Below are 24,016 nucleotides of genomic sequence, written 5' to 3'. Positions count from 1 at the left end.
TCCACTCTACACTGGGACAACATGGATGTCCCCTCCCAGTTTGCCAGTCTTCAACCTGCTAGCCCAGGTATCACCATCGGTTCCAAAGCCCTCTGAACTATGTCTTCCCTTTGTGCTGGACATGAGTGCAAAAGAGATTGATGGCAGGCTATCCCCTACTCTCTGAGACAATGCTTTATGACAAAAAGGTTTGGAAATCTTTCTCACATCTCATAAAGGAAGTTCTGTATCCAGGAAGCTAAGAGTATGATAAAATCCCTTATTATCTTTCCAAGGGCACCAACTTGCCCTGGAAATTGGAAAAGTGATGCAGAAATCACCGCTTCTCACCAGGCCACGGCCCTTCTCTAACTCAGGGTGGGGTCAGGGCAAACGGTGCGGTCATTTCCCACTAGGTTGTAACTCTGAGCTGCAACTTGCTAGATTTTAGCAGGGGTGGTGGGGAGAAGGCAGGTTCCCCCCTCCACACCACAATAATATTAGAGACTCCGGGTCTTGGCCTACCTCCCTCGGCTCCCCACCCCTTTCACTTTCTACGTTGGCGACCTCATGAGCACCCATCTAGCTGCCTACCTGTACTAAGCTTTCCTGTACTCTGATACTGGGGGGTATGGATGGAGTTGGGGTGAAGGGGATTAGTCAGAAAGAGAAAAGGGAGTGGAGTGGCAGGTGGGAGGAGGTTTGAACAGGGCAAGTGCCCAGCCTTGGTCTGACCCCACCTCCCAGGGGCAGTGGCTGGCCGGCAGGTCGTTAGGTCACAGTTTCAACCATCATCTGGCCAGATACATGTGGAAGGCAGTTTGGGGGTGTCAGTGAAATGGATGACGGTGTGCCTGTCTCGACATCCTAGCTCTCTGGAGGTAGCTATGTTCAGAGGGCTGCTGCAGAGAAGGAATGAGAACTGTATGGGGGAATTGGAGATAAAGATGTGAAATAAGTCATGGTGTGATCCAAGAGACAACAAGATGGCTTAAACGCTTTACCAGCTCTTTTAACCTAATGAAGAACAATTTCCATGACCCAATAAATGTTCCAACCACTAGAGTATTTATGTCTGCATATGTTCTTCAGTTCTCCTGAAAAAAATTCAACGTCAAGTACACAAATAACTATGTGATAACAGAATGAGCTGAGTGCTACAGGAGGGGTACACAGTGGCAGGAGAGAAAATGTGTTACTAGTAGCTTGGGTTTTTTTGGGGGTACCAGCACCAACTAGCTTGTGGCTTCCAAAAGGCATTAATCTCTTATTTTCCTCATTAGTCAAGGAGGATTTAATCATCTCTGTACAGCAGAATGTTTGTTAGGATTAGAGACAACCTATGTCAAGTACCTACCACAGTTCCCCAAATAGACTGGCCCCTCTCAGAATAACAGCTATCACTTTTTTAAAAAATCGTATTTATTTATTTGTGAGAAAGCGCATGAACAAGGTGAGGGGCAGAGGGAGAGGGAGAGGCAGACGCCTGGCTGAGCAGGGAGCCCCATAAGGGGCTTGATCCAGGAGCTCCGGGATCATGACCTGAGCAGAAGGCAGACAGATGCTTAACCAACTGAGCCACCCAGGAAGGTGCCCAGAAGAGCTACCACTTTTTATGAGCGTTTTAAAATCAAGCTGTGGATAAAACTTTTGTGTCCCATTGAAATATACCCTCCCTGGATGGGAGCGTCCAGAGGAATGGGATCAAGGAATCCCATAGGGTAGGTCTACCAGAGAAGGAAGAGAATAGAGGTCCAGCAGCTTGCCTAGCGCACCCGGTGGTGGAGTTGGGATCTGGGTTTAAGTCCAACTCTGCTGCCCAAAGTCTCAGCCACTTCCCTCAAGTCAGCTTCCAGCTCCAATGAGGGGGGGAAAAAAAAAAAAATTCCTGCAAGAGGCCACTGGGCTCCTCCAGGATTCTTTCTCCTCCCTGCTCTCCCTTTCCTGCTCACTCCTCTCTGGAGTTGGTGCTCCGTCCCCTACTTGCCTCAGATCCCCCTCGCGCCCCGTCCCCCGGGATTGAACCTGCCCCAGTTTACCTGCTGGGCAGGAGTGCGGCGGCCCAGGGGTTTCCCGCGCCCGGCCATCCCCTCCGCCTGGGACCGGCTTCCGTCTCCCGGGTCTCTCCTCACACCCCGCGGCCGCCGGGAACTTCCCCGAACCCCACTCTAGGGTAGGCGCCGCGAAGGGAGGAGAGGTGAGGCGAGGGGGGCGTGCGCCGTGTGTGCGTGTGAGTGTGTGTGTGCGCGCGCGCTGGACCCGCGGGAGGGAAGAGGACCCGGGTGGAGCGGCTGCGTCACTCGCGCGGTTCAGAAATGGGGCTGAATGGGGTTTGGGCGGGGGCGACCCTTCAGCCTTCTCTGTTTGAGCCCCTGATTGTCCTGCCTCGCCTGCCGGCGCCCCCAGAGAATGGCCCAGCCTCAGTTCCCTCCTTGCCATTGTGTCCAACCCTGGGACGGGACGAAGGGGCGGTGCGGGCAACGGCCAGGTGGCGAGGTCGCCTTCCCGCGTTCTGTGCGGTTCTCACTCCGTCCGTTCCGCGAGGTGAAAGCGAGGGTGCCGGGGAGGCGACACTACCGTGGGGGGAGCGAAGAGCGGGCGGGCAGTGCCACCTGCTGAGAGCGCGGCGGGACGAGAGCCGCGGGCAGCGCCACCTGCTATAAATAGGCTGCCGAGGACACGGCGTGCGACCGCACATCCCAACGCGAGGGCCTTCATCACGCGCGGGGCCCCGCGTCCTCGGAGCCCAGGCGGACGGCGGGCCAGGACACTGCGCCGGGGCTGGCTGGGGCGTCGCCCGGACCCCCCTTCCCCCACCGCCCAGCCCCGCGCGCTGATGATGGGCCGTCCCGCAGGGGAGAGGCGGGGAGAGGAGGGAGGCCGCGGCGGACCCGCACTGCAGCAGCTGTTACCCGCGTGTGACTCGCCTGTCCCGGCCGTGCCGCTCGGGCAGAGTCACAAGGCGCAGTGGGGAGGGAAAGAGCATCGCGTCCCCCTCTTAGGTCCCTGGAGACCGAGTTGGGAGATCCCGGCTTCTGCCCTCCCCTCGCCTCCCCCGCGCTCACCCAGCCCGGGAGGAGGAAACGCGAGCCGCGCGCAGACACCTCCTCCGCCGCCGCCGCCGCCGCCGCAGCCCCCGCGCCGCCGTGCCTGTTGCTGCCGCGGCCGCGGGACCCGCCGTGTCCTCAGCCGGGTGAAGAAGAGGCGGGAGCCCAGCGGAGGGGATCTCTCTCGGCCCCGCGCCGCGGAAGAGCGTAGCCAGCCAGGCACGATGGGCGCCCCGCCCGCCCAGGCCGGCCCCGCGCCGCCCCCGAGCACCTGCGCGCCCCGGCCGGGCCCTGGGCTCTGAGCGAGCAGCGGTGCAGGTAGGTGCTCTCTGGAGCTTCCGCGCCTGCGGCGGCATCCCGGCCGCCCCCCTCCCGGCACCGAGCATGCCCGAGCGTTCCCGGGCGCGCGAAGCTGGAATCCGGCAGCCCAAGGGCGTTCCTGTGCTCGCCGCGCCGGGGGCTTCCGGGGTGGGTGGGTGGGGTTCATTGCCACCTCGTTGCCCCCCTACTTGAACGAAAGTGAAACCTTGGAGCTCGTGACCGCGCAGGACCTCCGACAGGCACCCTCCTCCAGCCCCCCTCACTCCTGCTCATCTACCCCCTCCCGCCAAATATCTCTGGGGGCTGCTGTGTTTGTAGGGCGACCGGAATGGGGGCAGGGCGGTCAGAGTGACCCCTTGTCATCCTTTAAAAGTTCACGGTACTTTGCAGTAGTAACTTTGGCAGCTTCACCAGTGCGCACAACATTTCTTTCTATGGGCACATCCTGTACTCGTCATTTTGAAACCCTGCTTAATTGTTTCTAGCAGCTTCCTGATCTTTCTGTCGTTATGAGACCCCTCAAACTTCGCCACACACTGTTGTTGTTTTGAAGAGACTGTTTTCCTTAAAATCCATTTAGAAGTGGCTTTACCTGTTATTTTATTTCAAATAGATTATTCTCTGAAAGTTGCTTATAAAGGAAAAGAAAAAGAAAGTGATGATTGTTCCTCCCACCAAACAGTTTAATTTCCAGAGGGCCTTACATTAAGGGATCGGTATAGATCTCTCATTCTTCCTTCTAGGTGATTGGATGATTTCAGTTGTTAATATAATCAGACTTTGAAAGAGCATTTTTAAATGACCTGGTTTAAATGGGTCACACCCAAGACATTCAGCAGCTATCTCTACACCTCCAAACTTCGAAACTTCTCACGCTGTACTTAAGCAGAACTACAGAGGCCTTGATCGAAACCCGTTCTTTTCGAAAGCAGAAATTCATTCTCTGCCTCGATTTGATGACGTTGATAAGAGTTGGAGCATGGCCACCTCTGGGTTTTGGGGTGTGTTGGGAGCCTGCTTTGTGTGGGAGGGGTTGAGGGGGGGGGAGACTGAATGAGCAGATGTTGCAAGAAGCTGGGGAACCACCTTGCTAAATTAAATGACTCTCCCGTGTTTCTGAACACTTTATGTTCTAGGACAGTCTTGGGTTAGGGATCTCTGAAGCAGCTAGAGTTGAGGTGGCTTCTCCTGCCTGGGGAGACGGTGTTCCTCGGGACCCTCTCCTTCCCGAGAATCCTGAAGACAGTCTACAGGAATAAGAACGTTGCGTGAAAAAGTCTGTATAAAAAAGGATTGTCTGCTTTTGTAAACAGGTGTTTTGAACTGTTTGAAACGGAATGCTTATCATGGTCTTGAATCTCCCTGTGTCTTTTTTTTCGGCCAAGTTATAGGGAAATCAGACCATGAAAAAGGGCTTTCTCCTTGGATTTGTCTGTAAGTAACACTTGACATAACATGAGTTATTGGACCGTGGACTCAGCTGTGAATTACAGGGTGCCATGTGAAGAAATGTTTAGGGGATACTTTCTGGAGTGAACACAAGAGGAATATCCCGAGATTATTAACCAAGTTCAAGGAGACGCAAAAGGGATTAAGTGTGGTTCAAAGCAGTAAATAAAATGATCAGGTGAAAATGAAAATAAATGTCTTTTTTTTTTTTTTTAAAGATTTTGTTTATTTATTTGACAGACAGAGATCAAAAGTAGGCAGAGAAGCAGGGGAAACAGGCTCCCTGCTGAGCAGAGAGCCCCATGCGGGATCATGACCTAAGCTGAAGGCAGAGGCTTTAACCCACTGAGCCACCCAGGCGCCCTGAAAATAAATGTCTTTATGTTGATTTATCCAGCCATGTGCAAGCCAGCAAAATAGGGGGGAAATTCATGGGTGTACTTAATGTCCAATTTAAGTTTTGTAAATGGGACTCCCTGCCTGAGCCGACCACTGTCTTTCCCACTGAGAGGTCTGGGGATTTCCCTTTTCGCTGTAATAGCATTTCTGGTTGGGTGCTATTCTTTCAGTGTTGGGACGACTTCTCCCCCATGCGGCGTTGATTGTTGTCGGAAATACAGAGGGTGTGAGGAGGAAGTGAGTGACACTGGGGAAACGAAGCTTGCCTCTTCTTCCTCATTAACCAGCTGTTGTCAGTCTGCGCCCTCCATTTCCAGAGAAGGCAGCCTCACAGTCAGATAGACTCCTCTGCAGTGCCGGGTGCGGGTGGTGGCTTCTGTCTGCCAGATCTTCTGGGATCTTCTGGGACAGACCACGGGTGAGCAGCAGGGAGTGGCACATACCTGTTCCCCACTGATACCCAGTGAGCCCATCACCATGGCACCCGGAGTAGGGATGCCTGCCTGAGAGGATTGTGTCTTTGTAACTTTTAATTTTATCTTATCAGAATGGCAACTCCCTGAGGCCCCTTTTCCACTCTTAATGACATTTCTCTGAAGTTCCCCAGCCGCGGCTCCTTACGTTCTCCTGATGGCCCAAGTCAGCTCAGGTGTGGGGGTAGCTTCTTTGCCCTTTTCCCTGTCTGCTGGGCTGTGCTTCTTCTTCTTCTTCTTCTTCTTTTTTTTTTTTTTTAAGATTTTATTTATTTGCCAGAGAGAGAGAGAGAGTACACACAAGCAGGCAGAGAGGCGGGCAGAGGCATCGAGAGAAGCAGGCTCCCTGCCAAGCAAGGAGCCCAATGCGGGACTCGATCCCAGGACCCTGGGATCATGACCTGAGCCAAAGGCAGTGGCTTAACCAACTGAGCCATCCAGGTGCCCCTGACAACCCTTCTTAAGTCTCATTTCCATGAGGGTCCCCATACATGGTATAGTTTCCAGCCCTCATCTTTTCTTGGTCATTGAAACTTGGAGGATCACAGTCTATGGGGGAAAGGGAATGATTCCACTCAGCAGACAGGCTGAGTATAATTTTGACATTAGATTTGGATTAATGAGACCAAGCAAAACATAGATAGGAAAAATCACACAGCTAAATCACTAGAAAGATATTTTAGGGTTACTACCTTCTAGAGATGTTTCTATCACAAAGAATAGAAATTTGGGCCTAGGACAAATCCTGCCTACAGCACTAACCAGGGGACCCGTACGGAAATGGGAATGATAAAATGTAAATCTCAGAGTTGTAAGAATAGAGAAGATCTTGCATGGAATGTCCAAGAAGAGGTGGTTGGTCAATAAATATTCCCCTAGCAAAGTGGTTAAGAGCAAGCACGAAGCCTGGAGGGGAAGGCCCTGGGTTCAAAACCTGGTTCTGCTGTCTGCTGCTAGGATGACCTTGGGAGAGTGACCTGTCTTCTCTGTGCCAGCGCCTCCTTCCTCATCTCTTATCTGAAAGTTAGAGCTGATGATGGCAAAAATCTGTTGGAGTCGTTATTTAGGTGTGATAATAATAGTCTTTATTGGGGCACCTGGGTGGCTCAGTGGGTTAAAGCCTCTGCCTTTGGCTTAGGTCATGATTCCAGAGTCTTGGGATCAAGCCCCGCATCAGGTTCTTTGCTCAACAGGGAGCCTGCTTTCCCCTCTCTCTCTGCCTGCCTCTCTGCCTACTTGTGATCTCTGTCTGTCAAATAAATAAAATCATTAAAAAAAAAGTGGTATTAAAAAAAATAATAATAGTCTTTATTGTCCAGGGTGGTTGTAAGAGCTCAGTTAACAGTCATGCAGTAAGTGCTATTTTGACTGGGTTCACAGTTATTATTATTACTTTCAGGAGAATAGCCAGGCAGCCATGCCAGAGGGAGGGATAGACATCCCTGAGGGCCAGCAAGGCCCCCCCCCCCAACCCTTTTATCCTGTGCCATTAGGTAGAAGAGCATACAGGATGTGGCCATGGCATCCTGGGGGACCAGGCTTACACTGGCCCTGATTTATGTAGGAGGGAAGTCGTTCCAAACATCATTACTTTGTGTGTCAAATTAGAGAGGTGCTTGCTGGGGCTGGAGCGTCCTGGATGACGGAGAGGTTAGATCCACGGGCTCCAGGAGCTCCGCATGATGGCTGTGCGTGAAATAGGGTACCGTCTGAAGGATCTTCCAAGCCTGTGGGCAATTCCTAGGTAGCAGTCCACTGCTCTGACTGGGTGAGATTCTGGGACCCATAGGGTAGCCTTTACCCCAGTGATCTTACCACAGGAGACTAGAGTATTTAGGTGAAAGAATAATTCTGTTCAGCAGCATGCCCTCTCTATCTGGGATAAAAAGCAGAAAAACGAAGCCACTGGTTTGCAAGGGGAAGTGAATAGCTATCCGGGGAGTGTCTGCCCATCCTGGGTAGGGGGCGTCCAGGACAGCTAATCAGTCTTGGCTCCTTTCTAAGCTGGTTTGGAGCTAGAAGCTTCAATACCTCTCCTGTCTATCCCTCTTTTATTCCCTCCCCCTCCCACCAGCGCTCTGAGAAGGTGAGGGCTCCATGTGCTGTGGCTGTGGTGTTTATTGCTAGCTTCTGGAAAGTCCCCCTCCCATTCCTCATGGTTGGCTGGGATGGCACGGAGAGGGGGCTGGGAAGAGAGGGGTTTTCCAGTGGCAGCTTACTAACTCCTACCATCTCTTCTCTCACTTCCCGATCAATAAACTCCATTCTTTCTTCTGGTACCTCCCCCGTATTTGTATTCTTGACAGGAAGATGGGAGCAGCTTTCTATCCTCACACCATGTTGGGGACATTTGGTATTATACATTATGAAAATTAGATTTTCCCGATTTGAGAGGTTGAAGACAACTTGAGGATGATCTTGTTCCATTCTCTTGTAAGAATGAGCTTGAGATTTGGAGAATTTACGTGACTCGCTTTCTCAGCTTCACCCTTGAAAGTGTTTTCATCAGGAAACTGAGATTCTCTGCTGCACTTGGATGGCAGTCAGGAATCAGACTGTCCTAGTTCTGTCATCCAGCTTGGACAAGGCACTAACTTCTGCAGAACCACGTTTCCTCATGTCAAATATAAGGGAAAAAAAAATTTTATTTATTTACCCGACAGAAAGAGAGAGCACAAGCTGGGGGAGCAGCAGAGGGAGAGGGAGAAGAAGGCTCCCCGCTGAGCAGGGAGCCCGATGCTGGGCTGGATCCCAGAGCCTGGGGATCATGACCTGAGCCGAAGATAGATCCTTAATTCCCTGAGCCAGCCAGGCATCCCTTAAGTATAAGGGGAATTTCTAAAGAGCTGAAAAGGACATTTCTGACTTACGGATTTTATAATTCTAAGTGCATGCCTTCAGGGATGTTTGATATAGAAGGACTCACTAACAAGATGATTGCAACTGTTCTAATAAAAGCATCTTTGTGTTTGCGATGCCTACCTTGTTTATGGACTGTGGTAGGTAGGAATTGTGTAGCCTACAGATGGTTTGTGTGAGGGACAGAGCTTGTACACAGATGAATCTACCAACAAAAACAGAGTTTGAAGTTCGCTGGGAGTAACAGATCACAGTCTGTCTTTCTTTCTTTCTTTCTTTCTTTCTTTTAAAGATTTTATTTATTTATTTGACAGACAGAGATCACAAGCAGGCAGAGAGGCAGGCAGAGAGAGAGGGGGAAGCAGGATCCCTGCTGAGCAGACAGCCCAATGTGGAGCTGGATCCCAGAACCCTGAGACCATGACCCGAGCCGAAAGCAGAGGCTTAACCCACTGAGTCACCCAGGCACCCCTGGATTGCAGTATTTCTTACTCAGTGTATGAGACCTAAGAGCTCTCTTAGAGTTGGTGGTTCTGCCTGGAAAGGATGGTCAGGGGTTGCATGCTGATCACGTGGACTGAGATGGCTTTAAAAATAATCTAATGGTGTATTAGTATTATTTGAATAGATCTTCTATTTCACAGAACTTTTTATTGAAAAGTAGTACAAAAATTACTCACCTAGTCTAAGATACCTTACATCAGCAGAATCTGAATTATTGATAAATAATTATGGCTATGTTTGGGGGTAGAACTTACTTTTTCTTTAATTTTTACTTATTTAAGTAATCTCTCCACCCAACATAGGGCCTGAACTCATGACCCTGAGGTCAAGGGTCACATGTTCTTCTGACCGAGCCAGCCAGACACCCCCTGGAGTAGAACTTTTTATTTGAGAGTTTGCCAACAGTGTTATGGACCAGTCTACTTTTTGCGGAGAAACTGAGAATGTGCCACAGCTGGTTCAAAAATGAAAACTCTAGGCATTTAGATAATTTTGTCAATGACATGGCAGAACTAGTTTGATGACTCTTCATTTACTAAATGTTTGAAATTCTAAATGGTATAATTTTTTTTGCACTATGTATATATTGCCTTACAAGAAGACTGAAAACAATCCCATATATTGTTGCCACCATATTAATAATTGCCCCATCTACACTAATTGGTAGATCTCAGGTCTCCCCTTTGTAATAATTCTAGTCCTTCTTGCAGCATGTCTTGGGATTAGCGGCTGTCAACGGTTAGGACTTGAAGCAGGTTCAGTTACAAGAGTGGAAGCTGAGCAAGATATTTAATGCCACTCTCACCGGGTGAGAGAGAGAAAAAAGAAGAGAGAGAGACCATTATTTATGGGGTTATGTGAACTTCAAGTCTGTTTTTATCATCAAGAGAGGTTGTCCCTTCAAGGAGAAGAGACAGGGAATACGTTTCCGTGAACTCTGTTGGAGCTCGAAAGTGTGAGCTTCTTTCTGAATTTTTGAACATTTGAAATTAAAAAGTAGCTCTGAACTGTGTTCAAATCCTATTATAAAAATACACTCTTGTCATTTATGCATCTATATCACATAGAAAAATATAGAGTTGAAGGAATAAACTTCAGTTCTATTTCAGAAAATGTTTAGAATGTGAATTTTGAATATATTCCCGGTTCATACACAGCCGTCTTTGCCTCTTATTTCCTCACATGATGGAAGGGGGCGAGGGAGCACCCCAGGCCTCTTTTGAGGGCGCTCATCCCATTCATAAGGGCGTTAGTCTCATGACCCAGTCACCTCCCAAAGGCCTGACCTGCAAACACTATCACATTGGGGATTAGGAGTTGACCTTTCAGTCTGTAGCAGTGACTTCTTGCCTTTGCCTTGGCCAGTAAAATAGTGATGCTATTTATAGAGACAGAGTTCATAGGCAGCAAGAGAAGTTCTGGAAACTGGGGAGATGAGACTGAGTTAGTTTTAAAATAACTAAATTGGGTGGTTCAGTGGGTTAAGCATCTGACTGTTGATTCCAGCTCAGGTCATGATCTGGGGATTGTGGGATCGAGCCCTGCCTGGGGCTGTAGGCCCAGTGCGGCGTCTGCTCCTCTCTCTCTCCTTGAGCTGCTCTCCCTGCTTGCATGCAGACATGCAAGGTCTCTCTCTAAAATAAATAAATAAATCTTTAAAGATGACTGATTGAAGCTGAGGGTCTCTAGGCTATCCAGATAGAAATACCGAATGGTCTGTCCTGATCTGGATCTCAGCAAAGAGGTTCAGGGGAAGACATTCACATGGGAATCATCAGGGTCTGTGTGGCAGATGCCATCCTTGTGCAGCCATCAGGAGGATGGGTCGAGAATCAGGAGCCGGCTCTCCCACGCCCACCTGTGATGCACAACTGAAGCTCTCTAGGCTTCTGTGACCCAGGTCCCCATGATGGCAATGCTAGTAGTCTGTAACCGAGGCTAGGGTTGGAGATGAAGGTGGAATGAGGTCACACTTGCGGTGTGCCTGGAGTGCACAAGTCAGCTGCTAGCAGCAGCAGGAATGTCTGAATGTGGTTATGGACACGCAAGCCATTAGATGAGACTCTCCAAAGAAAGGAAGTGGACTGAGGACAAGGGATGGAGTGAAACAGGGGCCAAAAGCCATCCAAGAACCTGAAAGAAGCAACCAAGGAGGTAAGAGGAGACGCAGAAGGGTTTCAGGCAGGAAGGAGGGGTCACCCTTGAGAAATTCATCAGAAAGGACAAGGCAGTTAAGGACCGAAAAGCCCCCCTTGGGTTTCACAGCCTGAAGATGCGGATGACCTTAGTGGGAGTAGGTTCAGTGCATAGGCCTGCATCTGGTCACGGTCGAGATTGTCCATGAGCACTGGGTAGTGAGCCAGTAAGTGTGGAAGGAAGTTGTGTGGGGAAGGGAGACTTGGGGCTCAGGAGGGTTGAGATCAAAGGAAAATGTCTTTTTTTTTTTTTCCTCGGATGGGTGAGACTTCATTCCTTAGTTTAAAATATTATTGAGCCTCTATTGTGAGTCAGACACTGGCAGGCGCTGGGGACACAATGTTGAGTCAGACAGATGCAGTGGCTAGGTGCTCAGGGAGGGAAGGATGAGCCAATGAGGAAGGACGAGGTTTGAGATCCTGTAGACAAGTCAGTTCTGCCCAGAAGGCTTGTGTGTTCAGTGGAACAGGAAGGCATTAGGCTATATCAGAGGCGGTTGTTGAAAATCACCCATGGGGGGCGGGCAGGTAAGAGAGTTTGGGGCCACCGGAAGCAGCATTTTCTACTGATGAGCGGCAGTGTGAGCACAATGGCTGATAATACATGAGTTACATGAAACTGTATTTATGGTGATCTGTGGGACATAACTGGCACCAATTACATGTTAATGAAATTTGAATTCCTATTCAGCACCTCTGGACTAAGTCAGGGAGAGGCTTTTAAAACTTAAGTAGCATCATAATTGAAAAAGGTCAATTGTTGAAAACTGGTCTGGTTCAGTAGACTTTGATAATGGATAGATAGCCACTATTTTTTTCTCTCAAGATTACTTGTTGGGGGGAGAATCACCACTACTGAATTTGATTATCTTGGAAAAAAAAGTCCTTGAGGGATACCTGGCAGGATCAGTCCACAGAGCGTGCAACTCTTGATCACAGGGTCATGAGTTCGAGCCCCACACTGGGTGTAGAGATTATTAAAAAAAAAAAAATTCTTTGAAATATGTGTAAATACAACAGGGTTTAAAGGGATCTGAGCAGGACGATATTGTTTTCTGTCCTGCTTGTTTTTTCTGGATCAACGAGGCGTACAAATGTTTCACAGGAGTTTCCCAGTGGGATCTTTGTAACCTGTAGTGAGCGCAACAGTTACAGCATTCATATAAAGAAGCACAATTTCAAGAAGGCTCTTTCTAGGCCAAGCACCTTGTTTGTACTAAGATCCGTTTGTTTCCCCATGTTTGGGTTTCAGGCTTTTTAGTTCTTCAGGAATAATAACTCTTCGAAAGTAGCTATTGCTGTGATTTCATTAAATTCTAATGCCTTTGTTTTTCTCCCACAGGATTCTGCCCCAGAAGCCCATAAAATAGATTGCTCGTTCTCAGATAGAAAACAGTGGCAACGTTTTGCTGAGTTTCCAGATCTTTCCCAAGATGGAGCCAATCACATTCACAGTGAGGAAGCATCCATTTCCTAACGAACCCTCGGTGGACTTCAGCCTGCAGCTGGTGGGCTCCTTGTCTGTACATTCTCTGACCACCATGCCAATGCTGCCCTGGGTTGTGGCGGAGGTACGGAGGCTCAGTGGCCAGTCCTCCAAAAAGGAGCCCGGTGCCAGGCAAGTCCGGCTTTGTGTTTCCCCCTCTGGACTGAGGTGTGAACCCGAACCGGGGAAAAGCCAACAGTGGGATCCGCTGATCTGTTCCAGCATCTTCGAGTGTAAGCCCCAGCACGTTCACAAACTGATCCACAATAGTCACGATCCGAGTTACTTTGCTTGTCTGATTAAGGACCATGCAGCCAGTCAGCAGAGTGTCTGCTACGTGTTCAAAGCTGACGATCAAACAAAAGTAAGTGGAAGTGGGGACGAGAATGACGGAGGTGGAGCGGGATGGCTTTCCTCGCGTGGGGGTTGGGACATTGACTTTGCAGATCCTGGAATGAATAAGATAACGTTGTGGTCATACATGGATTATTTTAGTGGGATTTTGGTTTATGAGGTCATTTTTCTTTCTGTAGTTTTGAAGAACATTTGATAACAGCTATTGGGAATTCTAAGTTTATGAGTTCAAAAATTCAACAGAGAAATTTGCCTCAGCTTACAAACAAGAGCTGAACTGTGAGGGTTCAGATCATTTAGGGTGTGTGTTCTAAAGCAGTGCTTTTCCCACAGAAAGGTGCACATGAATCAGCTGGAGATCTTGTGAAAATACAGATGTGGGTCCGGGAGGTCTGGGCTGGACCCTAAGACTGCATTTCTGACAAGATACTGGGGAGGCACTGATGCTGCTTCTTTGCAGATTGTGGTTTGGGTAGCAGAGTGCTACCTAGATCAGTGAGCTCCATATCTTTGACCCTGGTAAAAAAATATGTATGTATTTAGAAGCTATATCCAAATACCATTAGCCAATTTCCTGAGGTATCATGGTCACTTGGGCAAAGACTGTTGATAACAACAACGGGTTCGAATCCAAGGTTTGATACATGAAGGTTTTGTGTGTGTGGATGCCAACTTTATGTCAGATCTGATTAACTCGTTATCGTTATAGCTCATGATGTGGCTGAGAAACGTATCATATGAGAAACAGAAAAGGTATCATTGGCTCTATGACTTTCCTGGGTATTGGTGCTTGCGTTGTTGTTACCTTGTTTTGTGGTTCGGTGCAGAACTTGTTGAAAGTCGCTTGTCCATTTTGTGAGGCTCAGTTTAGATAAAATTGAAGACGTAATCCGCATGGCTACAATCTCCGTTGGGCCCATATAAACTGCACTTTGACAGAGCCTCCTCTGCTGACCAACCCCATGAGCTGAGGAATGCCCCTGCCAGGCCTCTCATCCCTCTGTGACTGTCTGCCAGGCACATGGAGTGAGGTGGCCAGTGTCAATCATTTGGAAAATGTCAGTAAATAGAAATAGAAAGGCTAATGTTTTTCAGCCTGTACCCCACTGTTTTGTTTTGTTTTGGTTTTGGTTTTTTGTTTGTTTGTTTGTTGTGCTTACCCTCCAGGGTGCAAGAACTTCATTGGGAAATTCATGTTCTTGGTGACCAAGTAGACTCTTAGAGATTCACTTTTAAGCAAAAGTGGCTCTTTGATTCCTTCATTCAGTGAATGCTTCTCCAGGTGTCAAGCAAGAGGGTCTCAATACAGGCTAGAAGGAAGGCAGAAGCAACCATAGGTCAGTATCACATGGTCCATGTCCAGGTCATGACCGGAAGACAGAGAACGGAGCCGAACACACGGGCTGTACGGAGGGTTTTCTTCAATAAAGGCTAATTTTAAGCTTACAACCACTATTTTACCCACAGAATTCGATATCTCCTTAGTCCTAGATCATTTAATGTTGTCATCCATGCACCTCAAATAGACAGGACAGCACCCCAGTACAGAGGTTCTGAGGGCCCAGATTCCAGTCCAGTCTGCCACTTCTAAACTGGGTCACCTCAGGCAATTTTGAGCCCTAGTGTTTCATCCGTAAAATGGGGATAATTATCGTGTCTATCTCAATGTTGCCAGGGGGACCAAATGAGCTAGAACAGCACCTTAGTAAGCAGTTAACGGCCATAAAAAATTTTCATTCAAGAGAGTTTTACTGAAAGCAGGTTATATGCTAATTTCACTTCATCTCTAAGGTAACAGGAGAAAGGAGGCTAAGATGAGTGTCTTCAGCTCCCAAGATCCTGGTCATCCTTCAGCAACAATTTTTTTAGAAACTAGATACTTTAAAAAGTGCATAAATAAACTTAATTGTTCTTATTATTTGGGCAAATTCCAGAATGTAAATCTGTACTCCAGGCCCCCCTGATCTATATAAGGACTGAATTTCCTTGGGGAGAGTCTTTGCATGAAATACTTGTCCAGCACTTTCCACTTTTGACTCTTTCCCAGAATTTTTTACAGCCATCTGAGAACAGGCTCCTGGCCTGTCATTCAGACACCTGACAGGAAGAAGAGATTTATAACTGAATTCTGTAACTGGAGCTCCCTGTCTTGCTGAAAGTAGACAACTGGCCTTACTCTGCGTTCTGAAAAGCCGTGGGAGAAGTAGGAATTAGGTCTGGAGTTATTTTTGGCTGGCATACAGTTTTTCCTAACACAGATTGCCAGGGCTCGGAGTAATACACCGCTGTCAGCCTCCTCCTCCTGTAAGAGAGTAATTTGTTGCACAGTTACTTCAATCAGAGATTTGGGTTGGGTGGAAACTGAATGGTACACCAAATTGGGCCCGATTCTCCATCAGGCGTGACAGCTTTGATGTTCTCGGGACGTCCCTGGCACCGCATCTCCTGCGAGAGGATCATCTGCTGACGGAGCACGTTAACCTCTGTCATCATATCTCGGGATTATTGGAAACATTCGCTCAGTTGAATCATTCTCTAGATTAAGGCCTCTCCTGAATAAATGAGGTCACTTTCACCCATGCTTGCCAGAGGAGATGTATGCATTTATTGCCAGGCTTATGAACACGGAACTACTGCTTAAGAGGAAACCCTCCGAGAGCATGTAAATTGACTTGCTGAAGAACGTCTAGGGAGAAGAGGCATATAAAGGAATAATTTCTAGAGCGTAAGATGAGACTGTGTTTCTTATCGTGTGTTGCATGGAATACACTCGAGGTGTTCCACAGAGAAAAGCTTCTACAGTCGAAAAGCAATCTCCACCTTTTTTGACGCGAGGGCCCCTTCTCAGTCTTAAAAATTATAGAGGATCCTGAAGAGCGTGCATGTGGGTTATATTTATTAATAAGCACTGCATCAGAAAGTAAAACAAATTGTGAAGGAACTAATTTTTTAATTTGTAAAAAAAAAAAAGGAATATGCCTCTTATGTGTTAGCATCAACAGTATTTTTCTGGGGGTGCCTGGGTGGCTCAGTGGGTTAAGCCTCTGCCTTCGGCTTAGGTCATGATCTCCGGGTCCTGGGATCCAGCCCCACATCGGGCTCTCTGCTCAGCGGGGAGCCTGCTTTCCCCTTTTTCTCTGGTGCCTCTCTACCTACTTGTGATCTCTCTCTGTTTCAAATAAATAAAATCTTAATAAATAAATAAATAAAATCTTAAAAAAAAAGAAGAATAGCTATATATTTTTCCAGAAATATTTAATGATAAGAGTGACATAGTTTTACTTCTTGGTTTGTTTGTTTGTTTGTTTCACATCTCTTATTATCTGGATTAATAGACAACAGCCAGATTCTCTGCTGCCTCTCCATTCATTCTGTTGTGATATGTTGTTTCAGTTGAGCGTATGAAGAAAACTTGTCCTCACGCAGATATGTGGTAGGAAAATGGAGAAACACTGTATAGCCTTTTTAGAAAATTGTGGGTATTTTTCTTTATACTATACCAAAACTTGACAAGTGGGAGTTGCTTAAAGGCTTGTTGCAAAATGAAATCTGAAACTGTATCAAGGCACTCTCTCACTTTGTTATATTAAGACCTGTTGGTTTATCGTGCATTTTAATGACTCTTTTAAGCACTTTTGACTGTGTAACATCATGCATAGGCTATCTGGAAGATACTGGTTCACACAGCTACGTAGTTTACACAAAGATCCACAGTTTTAGAGAAGCTGTCTTGTATTTCACTCTTGAGTTGGACACTCATCCATGAAATCCCCAAATTTATTGGGCCAAAGATTACATTTTTCTCATAACATCCAAGAACATCCCTCAGGACACATCCAAACTCAGTGGGATAAGGTTCTGGGTTGAAGTGTCGTTTCGAGTTTGGGTCCATGGTAGGAAGCAAAGACATCCATTCTGGAAAACAGATGGTTGCTTGAGTGACCCTGACTAAACCTTTCCCCCATCACATCACAAAGAAATCAGGAGTTCTGTCCAGACTCAGCCCTTGAAAATGAGTCTAGGTCTTTCTTCCTCCAGTTCTTCAACTTTGTCTCTTCTATGAAAACCTGTACTCAGAAGAACGTCAGATATTTCACTCACTTGAGTTTTACTTGAAATCATTCATAAGAATATTTCTGTTTCTATCCTTTTCTTTATTCACGGAGGGAAAAACTGCTTCCTTGAAAGGGAGTTTCCATCACTGAGTTGCAGGCGGTGTAAGTTCTGGGGCTTCTGACATTGTCTGTTGCTGTTTTGCGTCAATAGGAAGAAAGAACGGATTTTGAGAGGGGAGTGTCAGCATTATTGAGTTGGTAATACATGGAGAAGTGTAGGTTGGTGAGCAGGTGAAGGGAGAGTAAGTCAGATTGGGTACAGGAGAGCAGTTTTACAAAGTGCCCATTGTTTTTTAAGTGATCTTCCTTTTCTCCTTGGAATATGTCTTCGCTTTTCAAACACTGTTTTTGACTCTCTTCAGATTCTGATCTTGCGGATGCTGTGTCCAGCCTGGGCACAGCATGGGTGTTTCATAATTGTGATGGGACAGATGTCATTAATGTCAGAGTGCTCATGGGCTTTCCTCTTCTCCATCAGAGAATCTGGTATTTGCTAGAATCTTTTTTTTTTTTAATATTGTGAAATTTCTGTTTATATTTTCTAAATTTAAATGTTGTATTTAAAAATGTTTTAAATTTTAAAAGTTTATATTTTCTAAGCTTGAAAGTAAAAAATCAGAGTATTCGAAGATTTGTAAGTGAATTAATACTGACCGTGGCTGACAGAAAAACACTATTCTGTTGCCTATGTAACCAAAGGGACCAGAAAAGATTTTGAGATAAACCTAGAGGACAACATGAGTTTAAGGCAACAGCACATTCACAAGAAAAACTTTTCTTTAACAGCCGAGGACATGATAAAGTCAACATAAAAAACAACCAGTTATGCTGAAAAGATATAAAACCTCTGATAATGGACACTCTATATAGAAGAGAATACTTTTTACTATCTTTTGTTAAGACTCTAAGACAAATTCAACATTTTAACTGAGAAAAAGCATTACTATAATACTTAGATGAATATAATAATTCACAGTAAAAATTTTAAACTCCTTTCTTAAAAAGATAGTTATATTTGTCATTATTTTTTAAAAGATTTTATTTATTTATTTGACAGACAGAGATCACAAGTGGGCAGAGAGGCAGGCAGAGAGATGTAAAGTTTTTCCGGTGAGATAAACACAACACCAGGCAAAGTGGGTGCAAGGCAAGATTTATTAAAGGCATCTCCGGCGAAGTTTCAGGGTTCAGGAAGAGGTGAGCCAGGAAAGTTGCACCGGGAGGAGGTGGGCACCCTCTGGAAAGCAGAGTGGCGGAAGTTGCGCCCAAGGCAGGGAGAAGGGGGCTTTTAAGGGGCCTCGAGGGGAGCTCAGGAGTCTTTTGGCAAGTTTCCCTTATTTGGATATTTCGCCTGTTCGTCTGGGTCCCATTGGTCCACGGGAGCCCGGGGTGGGGGTCTCAGATTCCTGCTTGGGCCTTTGTTCTCCTGTCCGAGCTCAGGTCTTGTGGCGGGAACTTAACTTTCTGCCAGCCCAACAAGAGAGAGGAAGAGCAGAGAGCCCGGTGAGGGGCTCCATCCCAGGACTTGAGCTGAAGGCAGAGGCTTTAACCCACTGAGCTACTCAGGCACCCCATACTTGTCATTACTGTTCCTGGTATAATTTCACCCATCCGTATTGATGATAATTTTTCCCCAAAGTAATAACTTCTATTTGTAGAAAAAACTGAGAGGCAAAAAAATAAAAACTGTCATATATAAGTGTGCTAGCCGACTAGCAAAGCTTTTAAGTACACATAACGCATCTTTTTTTGTTGTTTTTTTGGCTTTTTAAAAATTTAAATCCAATTAATTAACATAACATGTATCATTGGTTTCAGAAGGAGAGCTCAGTGATTCATCAGTCTTATCTCATAATACCTAGTGCTCATTACATCACGCGCCCTCCTTAATGTCCATCTTGCTAGCCTTATTCACTCTTCCAAAGAGGAAGTGTCATTTTTTACTGGGAGAGAGGCTAAGTTGATCTCCATAATAAAGTGCTAAGCCCTTCCCGGGATGAGGAGGAGGAGGGGGAAAGTGTGGTAAAGGAGCTTGGGGTCAGGGGCAGAGTAGCTGCAGGAACCTGTAGTGGAAGTAGACTTCTAGAAAGACGTCTGCGTATAGATGAGGACTTTATTAAATGCTGCTAAGGAAGATGTATTTGAGAGGCCGTCAATGCCCTTGGAGGGAATGGGTTTCCTTATCCATGACTTTTGGCATCTAAACTGCATTTCTTGAACGTGACACATACATGAAACTGAAACCTGGGGGCTCCCCTACCACGAAATTTAAGAGTACTTAACTATTTGTAGATTTAAGTTCAGAGCAATAAGTATTTCCCTTTAAGATTTCCAGTGAAGAACCAGTGTATTCACTGAGGATGTGGGTTTTCTCAGTAACCCCCTGGGTTTTGGAGCTCCCTCAACCCAGGCTTTCTGGATTAGGTTACTTTACATATTCAATGAAGAGGTGGTCTTATTTTTTCTTGTGATTAGCAGGACTAAGACTTTAAATCCCTATCTAAAAAGCTAGAGTTTGCTTTGGCTGAGTTTAATGATTTAATTTAATTTTTTTTTTTTGGAGTTTGATTAAAAAAAATTTTTTTTAAGATTTTCTTTATTTATTTGAGAGAGAGAGAGAGATCACAAGTAGGCAGAGAGGCAGGCAGAGAGAGGTGGGGAAGCAGGCTCCCTGCCAAGCAGAGAGCCCATGCTCGATCCCAGGACCCTGAGATCATGACCTGAGCAGAAGGCAGAGGCTTAACCCACGGTGTCACCCAGGCACCCACAGAATTTGATTTTTGATTGCAGCTTTGTTTTGGTTGCATTTTACCCGTTACCAATTTGTCTTCCTAACCCCCCATCTGCATAGGGTTTTACGTTTAGTCCCAACTGTGTACTGCTTATTTCAGGATTTTCAGTAGAGTCTGGCTCCCATCGCGTCTCTAGCTTGGCTGGTGCATTTGCCGGCTCATTACTTTCTTTCTTTGCTAGAGCGAAGATGGAAATTACAACATTGAGCTGGAGCGTTTTGTTCCTGAGGGTGATGATTCTGAGGAATATAGGATTACTTTTCAGATGTTCTTATCGGTCGCCCTTCTGCGTTTGGCTTTCATAATTTCTAAACTTCAGACGTTAGTCTCTTTTTGTTCCTCAAGGGATGGTTCTGAAAAGGTTTTGTTGTATATATTGTGGAGGACTTTTGATCTGTGTTCCATTCCTAACGCGCCTCTTTGATCCCTTCTGGTTTATTATGTAAGGTTTCATTCGGGGTCCCACTCAGCAGCAATGACTCAGTGCTCGGTTGCCGGGAACAGCGTATCCGTGTCAGCTAATCAACACTTGACCGTCTGTCCCGCTAGACAGAAGTCAGTTGCTGGGTGCAAAGGTTGGCCGGGATTCTTTCTCATCTATAAAAAGAACGTCCCGGACTGCATGAACTCTGAAGTATTCGTTGGAGGGTTTGGGTTAGGGACACGGGATTGATTGCATAATTTATTTTTGACTTTGAAAAATGAGTCTGAGGGCTTCAGGAAGCACCCACCTTGTGAGAGACCCTTCATTTTTTAAAAGACCTTGTTTTTCAATACATACCACTTTGTACAGCTTTGCATTTTTCACCCAGTGTAATTATTTTTTAATATAAGTCTGTTCCTAAGAATAGAGTTTACAAGTACCTTGAGCCCAAAGTTGACTTGTATCTTAAAAGGATTTATTTATAGCCTAGTGCAATAATCAGTAGCCCGATGAGACGATGAGCACTTGTGATGTGCCTAGTCTGAGTTGAATGTGCTGTAAGTGTCAAAACACAATAAATTGCAAAGACTTCATTTGAAAAAACAAAAAAGAACTTAAAATATTTCAATAACTTTCTATATTGGTTACATGTTGAAATGATATTTTGGATATATTGAGTTAAATAAAATATAACACTAGAATTAATTTCACCTGCTTATTTTACTTTCTTTGATAAGCCTCCTAGAAAATTAAAAATTACATATGTAGCTTGTACCCTCTCCACTAGGCAGCACTGGGCTAGACTAGCTATCCAGGAAGTATTTCCAGAAATAATCTGAACATTCATCCCAGAGTGACTCCAGGCTTCCCACTTTTCTTTGCCGCCTTCTATTTGTTAATGATAGAATTTTGCTCAAAGTTCTTCTGAAAAGATCACATTCAAAACTACATCCTAGGGTGCCTGGGTGGCTCAGCTGATTAAGCGTCTGCCTTCAGCTCAGGTCATGATCTCAGAGTCCTGGGATAGAGCCCCGCATCGGGCTCCCTGCTCAACGTAGAGCCTGCTTCTCCCTCTCCTCTCCCTCTGCCTGCCGCTCTTACTTGTGCTCTCCTATCTCTCTGTCAAATAAATGAATGAAACCTTACAACAAACAAATAAAAAGCTACATCTTATTTTTAACTCTAGATTTGTACTGAGATGGACAAGAAGCCTGTGAGCCGCTAGTTTGGGATATACTGAAAGAGACAAATCTCTTCTTTCTACTTTCTCTCTCTCTCTCTCTCTCTTTTTTTTAAGATTTTTTGTCTATATATTTGAGAGAGAGAGACAGAGAGAGCCCAGGTAGGGGCAGGGGCAGAGGCAGAGGGAGGGGGATAAGCAGACTCCCCGCTGAGCTGGGAGCTGGATCCCAGGACCCTGAGCTCAGGACTAGAGCTGAAATCAGATGCTTAACCAACTGAACCACCCAGGTGCCTCTCTCTCGCTTTCTCTTTTTTTTAAAAGTACATTTCAACCCTTTGGATGCTTAGGCATGTGTCCCACTAAGGGTGGCCTGTGAGCCTGAACCAACAACTGGAGCAGGCCGAGTGCAGAGAGGCCTGGCCCTGAGAACCTCAGACGGAGCAGGATGGCAGGTAGGGCTTGGGGAGGAGCTCTTGTAGGTAGGACCAGGAGAAGAGGTGGCCTTGAGTGGTGTGATCCCCGATGTTGGACTCTGTGTCTGACTGAGTGCTCACATCTGACTTCACGACAGCCAGTCCCGCAGAAACACTTTTCCTAGCGGCCTTGGTTCTGGGCAGTGTGTCAGAAGCCATGGTTTCTTGCGCTTGAGTGAGGTAGGTATTTGAAATGTTGCAGATTCAACATCAGTGCATGCGTTGGAAGGTTACCAGTATGTCGTGTACTTGGCTGGGTGTTCTGGTACAAAATCAAGTGAGATAAGATTGCCCCCTCAAGAGGTATGATGATGTTTTCATGTTCTGAATGCTGTACTGCCAGGAGTTAGCAACATCTGTAAGTCATAGAAGAGAAAATTGGAGAGAATGGGAGGAGGCCCAGTGTAATGCCTGCAGTTGTTTGAAAAGCTGCCATGTTCGTACAAAAAGAAATAGACACACCGCGAGTTGCTCTGGAGGGCAAAGTAGGAACTGAAGAAACTTGCGGAAAGACAGATTGTTGGCCCTTCCTAGCACTGATAGGGAACTGCCTTGAGCAATGATGTGGATGGATTGTGTCCCAAGGAGATTTCACCTGACAAGTCATCTTCCTCCTGTTTCTATACTTGCCACTTAGGAGGAGTGTACACCTGACAGGGTTCTTTTGTGGTTTCAGACAATTGACCCGCTCCCAAATCTATTTCACGTCGAAGCGAAGTGTGTTCCCTGGAATGTCTAGGTGTGTCATAGCTCTATCTTCCAGAAGGACCCTGAGTAAATGTATTTTCTGTGGGATATTTGAATGGGTATTAAAGACCCACTAGGCCTTTTCTAGGCCAGTGAGTTGGGTGGAGATTGAATGAGCATTCTAGGTAGAGGAAAGAGGGTGTGCCAAGCCATAGCAGGACATGGGAATGCGGAGGTGCCCACGGTGGCTGGGGCTGCTGTGTTAGAGTTTGGCAAATTGCATGGTCTGAGGTGAGACTGGGAGGAAGGCTGGGGACAGGTTTTATAGGGCTTTGTTAGGCTTACCAAGGGGGTTGGATATTCTTTTTTTTTTTTTTTTAGACTTTATTTATTTATTTGACAGACAGAGATCACAAGTAGGCAGAGAAGCAGTCGGAGGGGGCTGGAGGTGGAAAGCAGGCTCCCCTGCTGAACAGAGAGCCTGATGCCATGCGGGGCTCGATCCCAGGACCCTGGGATCATGACCTGAGCCGAAGGCAGAGGCTTTAACTCAAGGAGCCACCCAGGTGCCCGGGGGTTGGATGTTTTTAACTCTAAATGTTATTTAGAGGCACTGATCAGGGCAAGTGAAATAACCAGGCTTGTATTTAGATTTTGGATTGGAGGACGAAGTAGAGGGACGAGAGGCCGATGAGGCAGACCAGCTAGGAGGCTATTGCAGTAGTGAGTGTGAAAGTTCAGGAAGTGTGTTGACCCCCTGCGCCTGGCTGACTCAGTTGGCCTAGCATGCAACTGTTGACCTCAGGGTCGTGAGTTCAAGCCCCACATTGGGTAGTGGTTGCATAAACAAATAGAAAGATAGAGAGTATCTTGATCCATCAGTATGATGTGAAATAGCTTATTCTCATGGAACCAAGTTGATATCTTCAAACTCTTTCCCCTCTAGATAAATTAATGGTTTAATTTAACACTTTGTTGGTCTCTCATGAAAGAGAAAGTCAGTCATATTCTGATTTGCCGTCCTATTGACGCTGACCTACCTGGTTCCTAAGGAATGATGTGAAAAAGAACACAGAAGTAAAATTGCTAATCTAGTTCTGCTTGGTCTTCTAAAAATATTTATCCTGGCATCTCCCATCTTAAACAAACCCTCCACTGAGCCCATATCCCATTCCGAGCTCCCTCCAGTTCCTGGCCCAATTTTTTGCTCTACATTTTAAGAGTCGTCCTGGTGATTATCTTCACGTTTATGCACCCATTTTCTCCTCGACTTACC

The 24,016-nt window shown here is 46.4% G+C and overlaps 1 protein-coding gene across 4 annotated transcripts in view; it reads left to right on the top strand.

Moving 5' to 3' along the window:
* The first annotated feature begins 3,234 nt into the window (after nt 1–3,234).
* Nucleotides 3,235–24,016, top strand: part of TBC1D1 (TBC1 domain family member 1) — a 228,717-nt gene continuing 207,935 nt past the window's right edge. For 3 of the 4 annotated variants that reach the window (XM_032853540.1, XM_032853525.1, XM_032853542.1), the window contains exons 1-2: nt 3,235–3,344; nt 12,569–13,076. In XM_032853540.1, coding sequence (XP_032709431.1) covers nt 12,660–13,076 — 417 coding nt within the window. In that variant the 5' untranslated portion in view covers nt 3,235–3,344; nt 12,569–12,659. Of the gene's footprint in view, nt 3,345–12,568; nt 13,077–24,016 lie in introns of those variants that run through there. The other variant, XM_032853533.1, reaches the window with a different exon arrangement.

The sequence above is a fragment of the Lontra canadensis genome, unplaced genomic scaffold, assembly GCF_010015895.1.
Source record: "Lontra canadensis isolate GAN:19392208 unplaced genomic scaffold, GSC_riverotter_1.0 scaffold1, whole genome shotgun sequence".
Taxonomy (NCBI): domain Eukaryota; kingdom Metazoa; phylum Chordata; class Mammalia; order Carnivora; family Mustelidae; genus Lontra; species Lontra canadensis.
The sequence above is the reverse complement of the archived record's forward strand: the minus strand, read 5'-3'. Positions and strand labels throughout refer to the sequence as shown.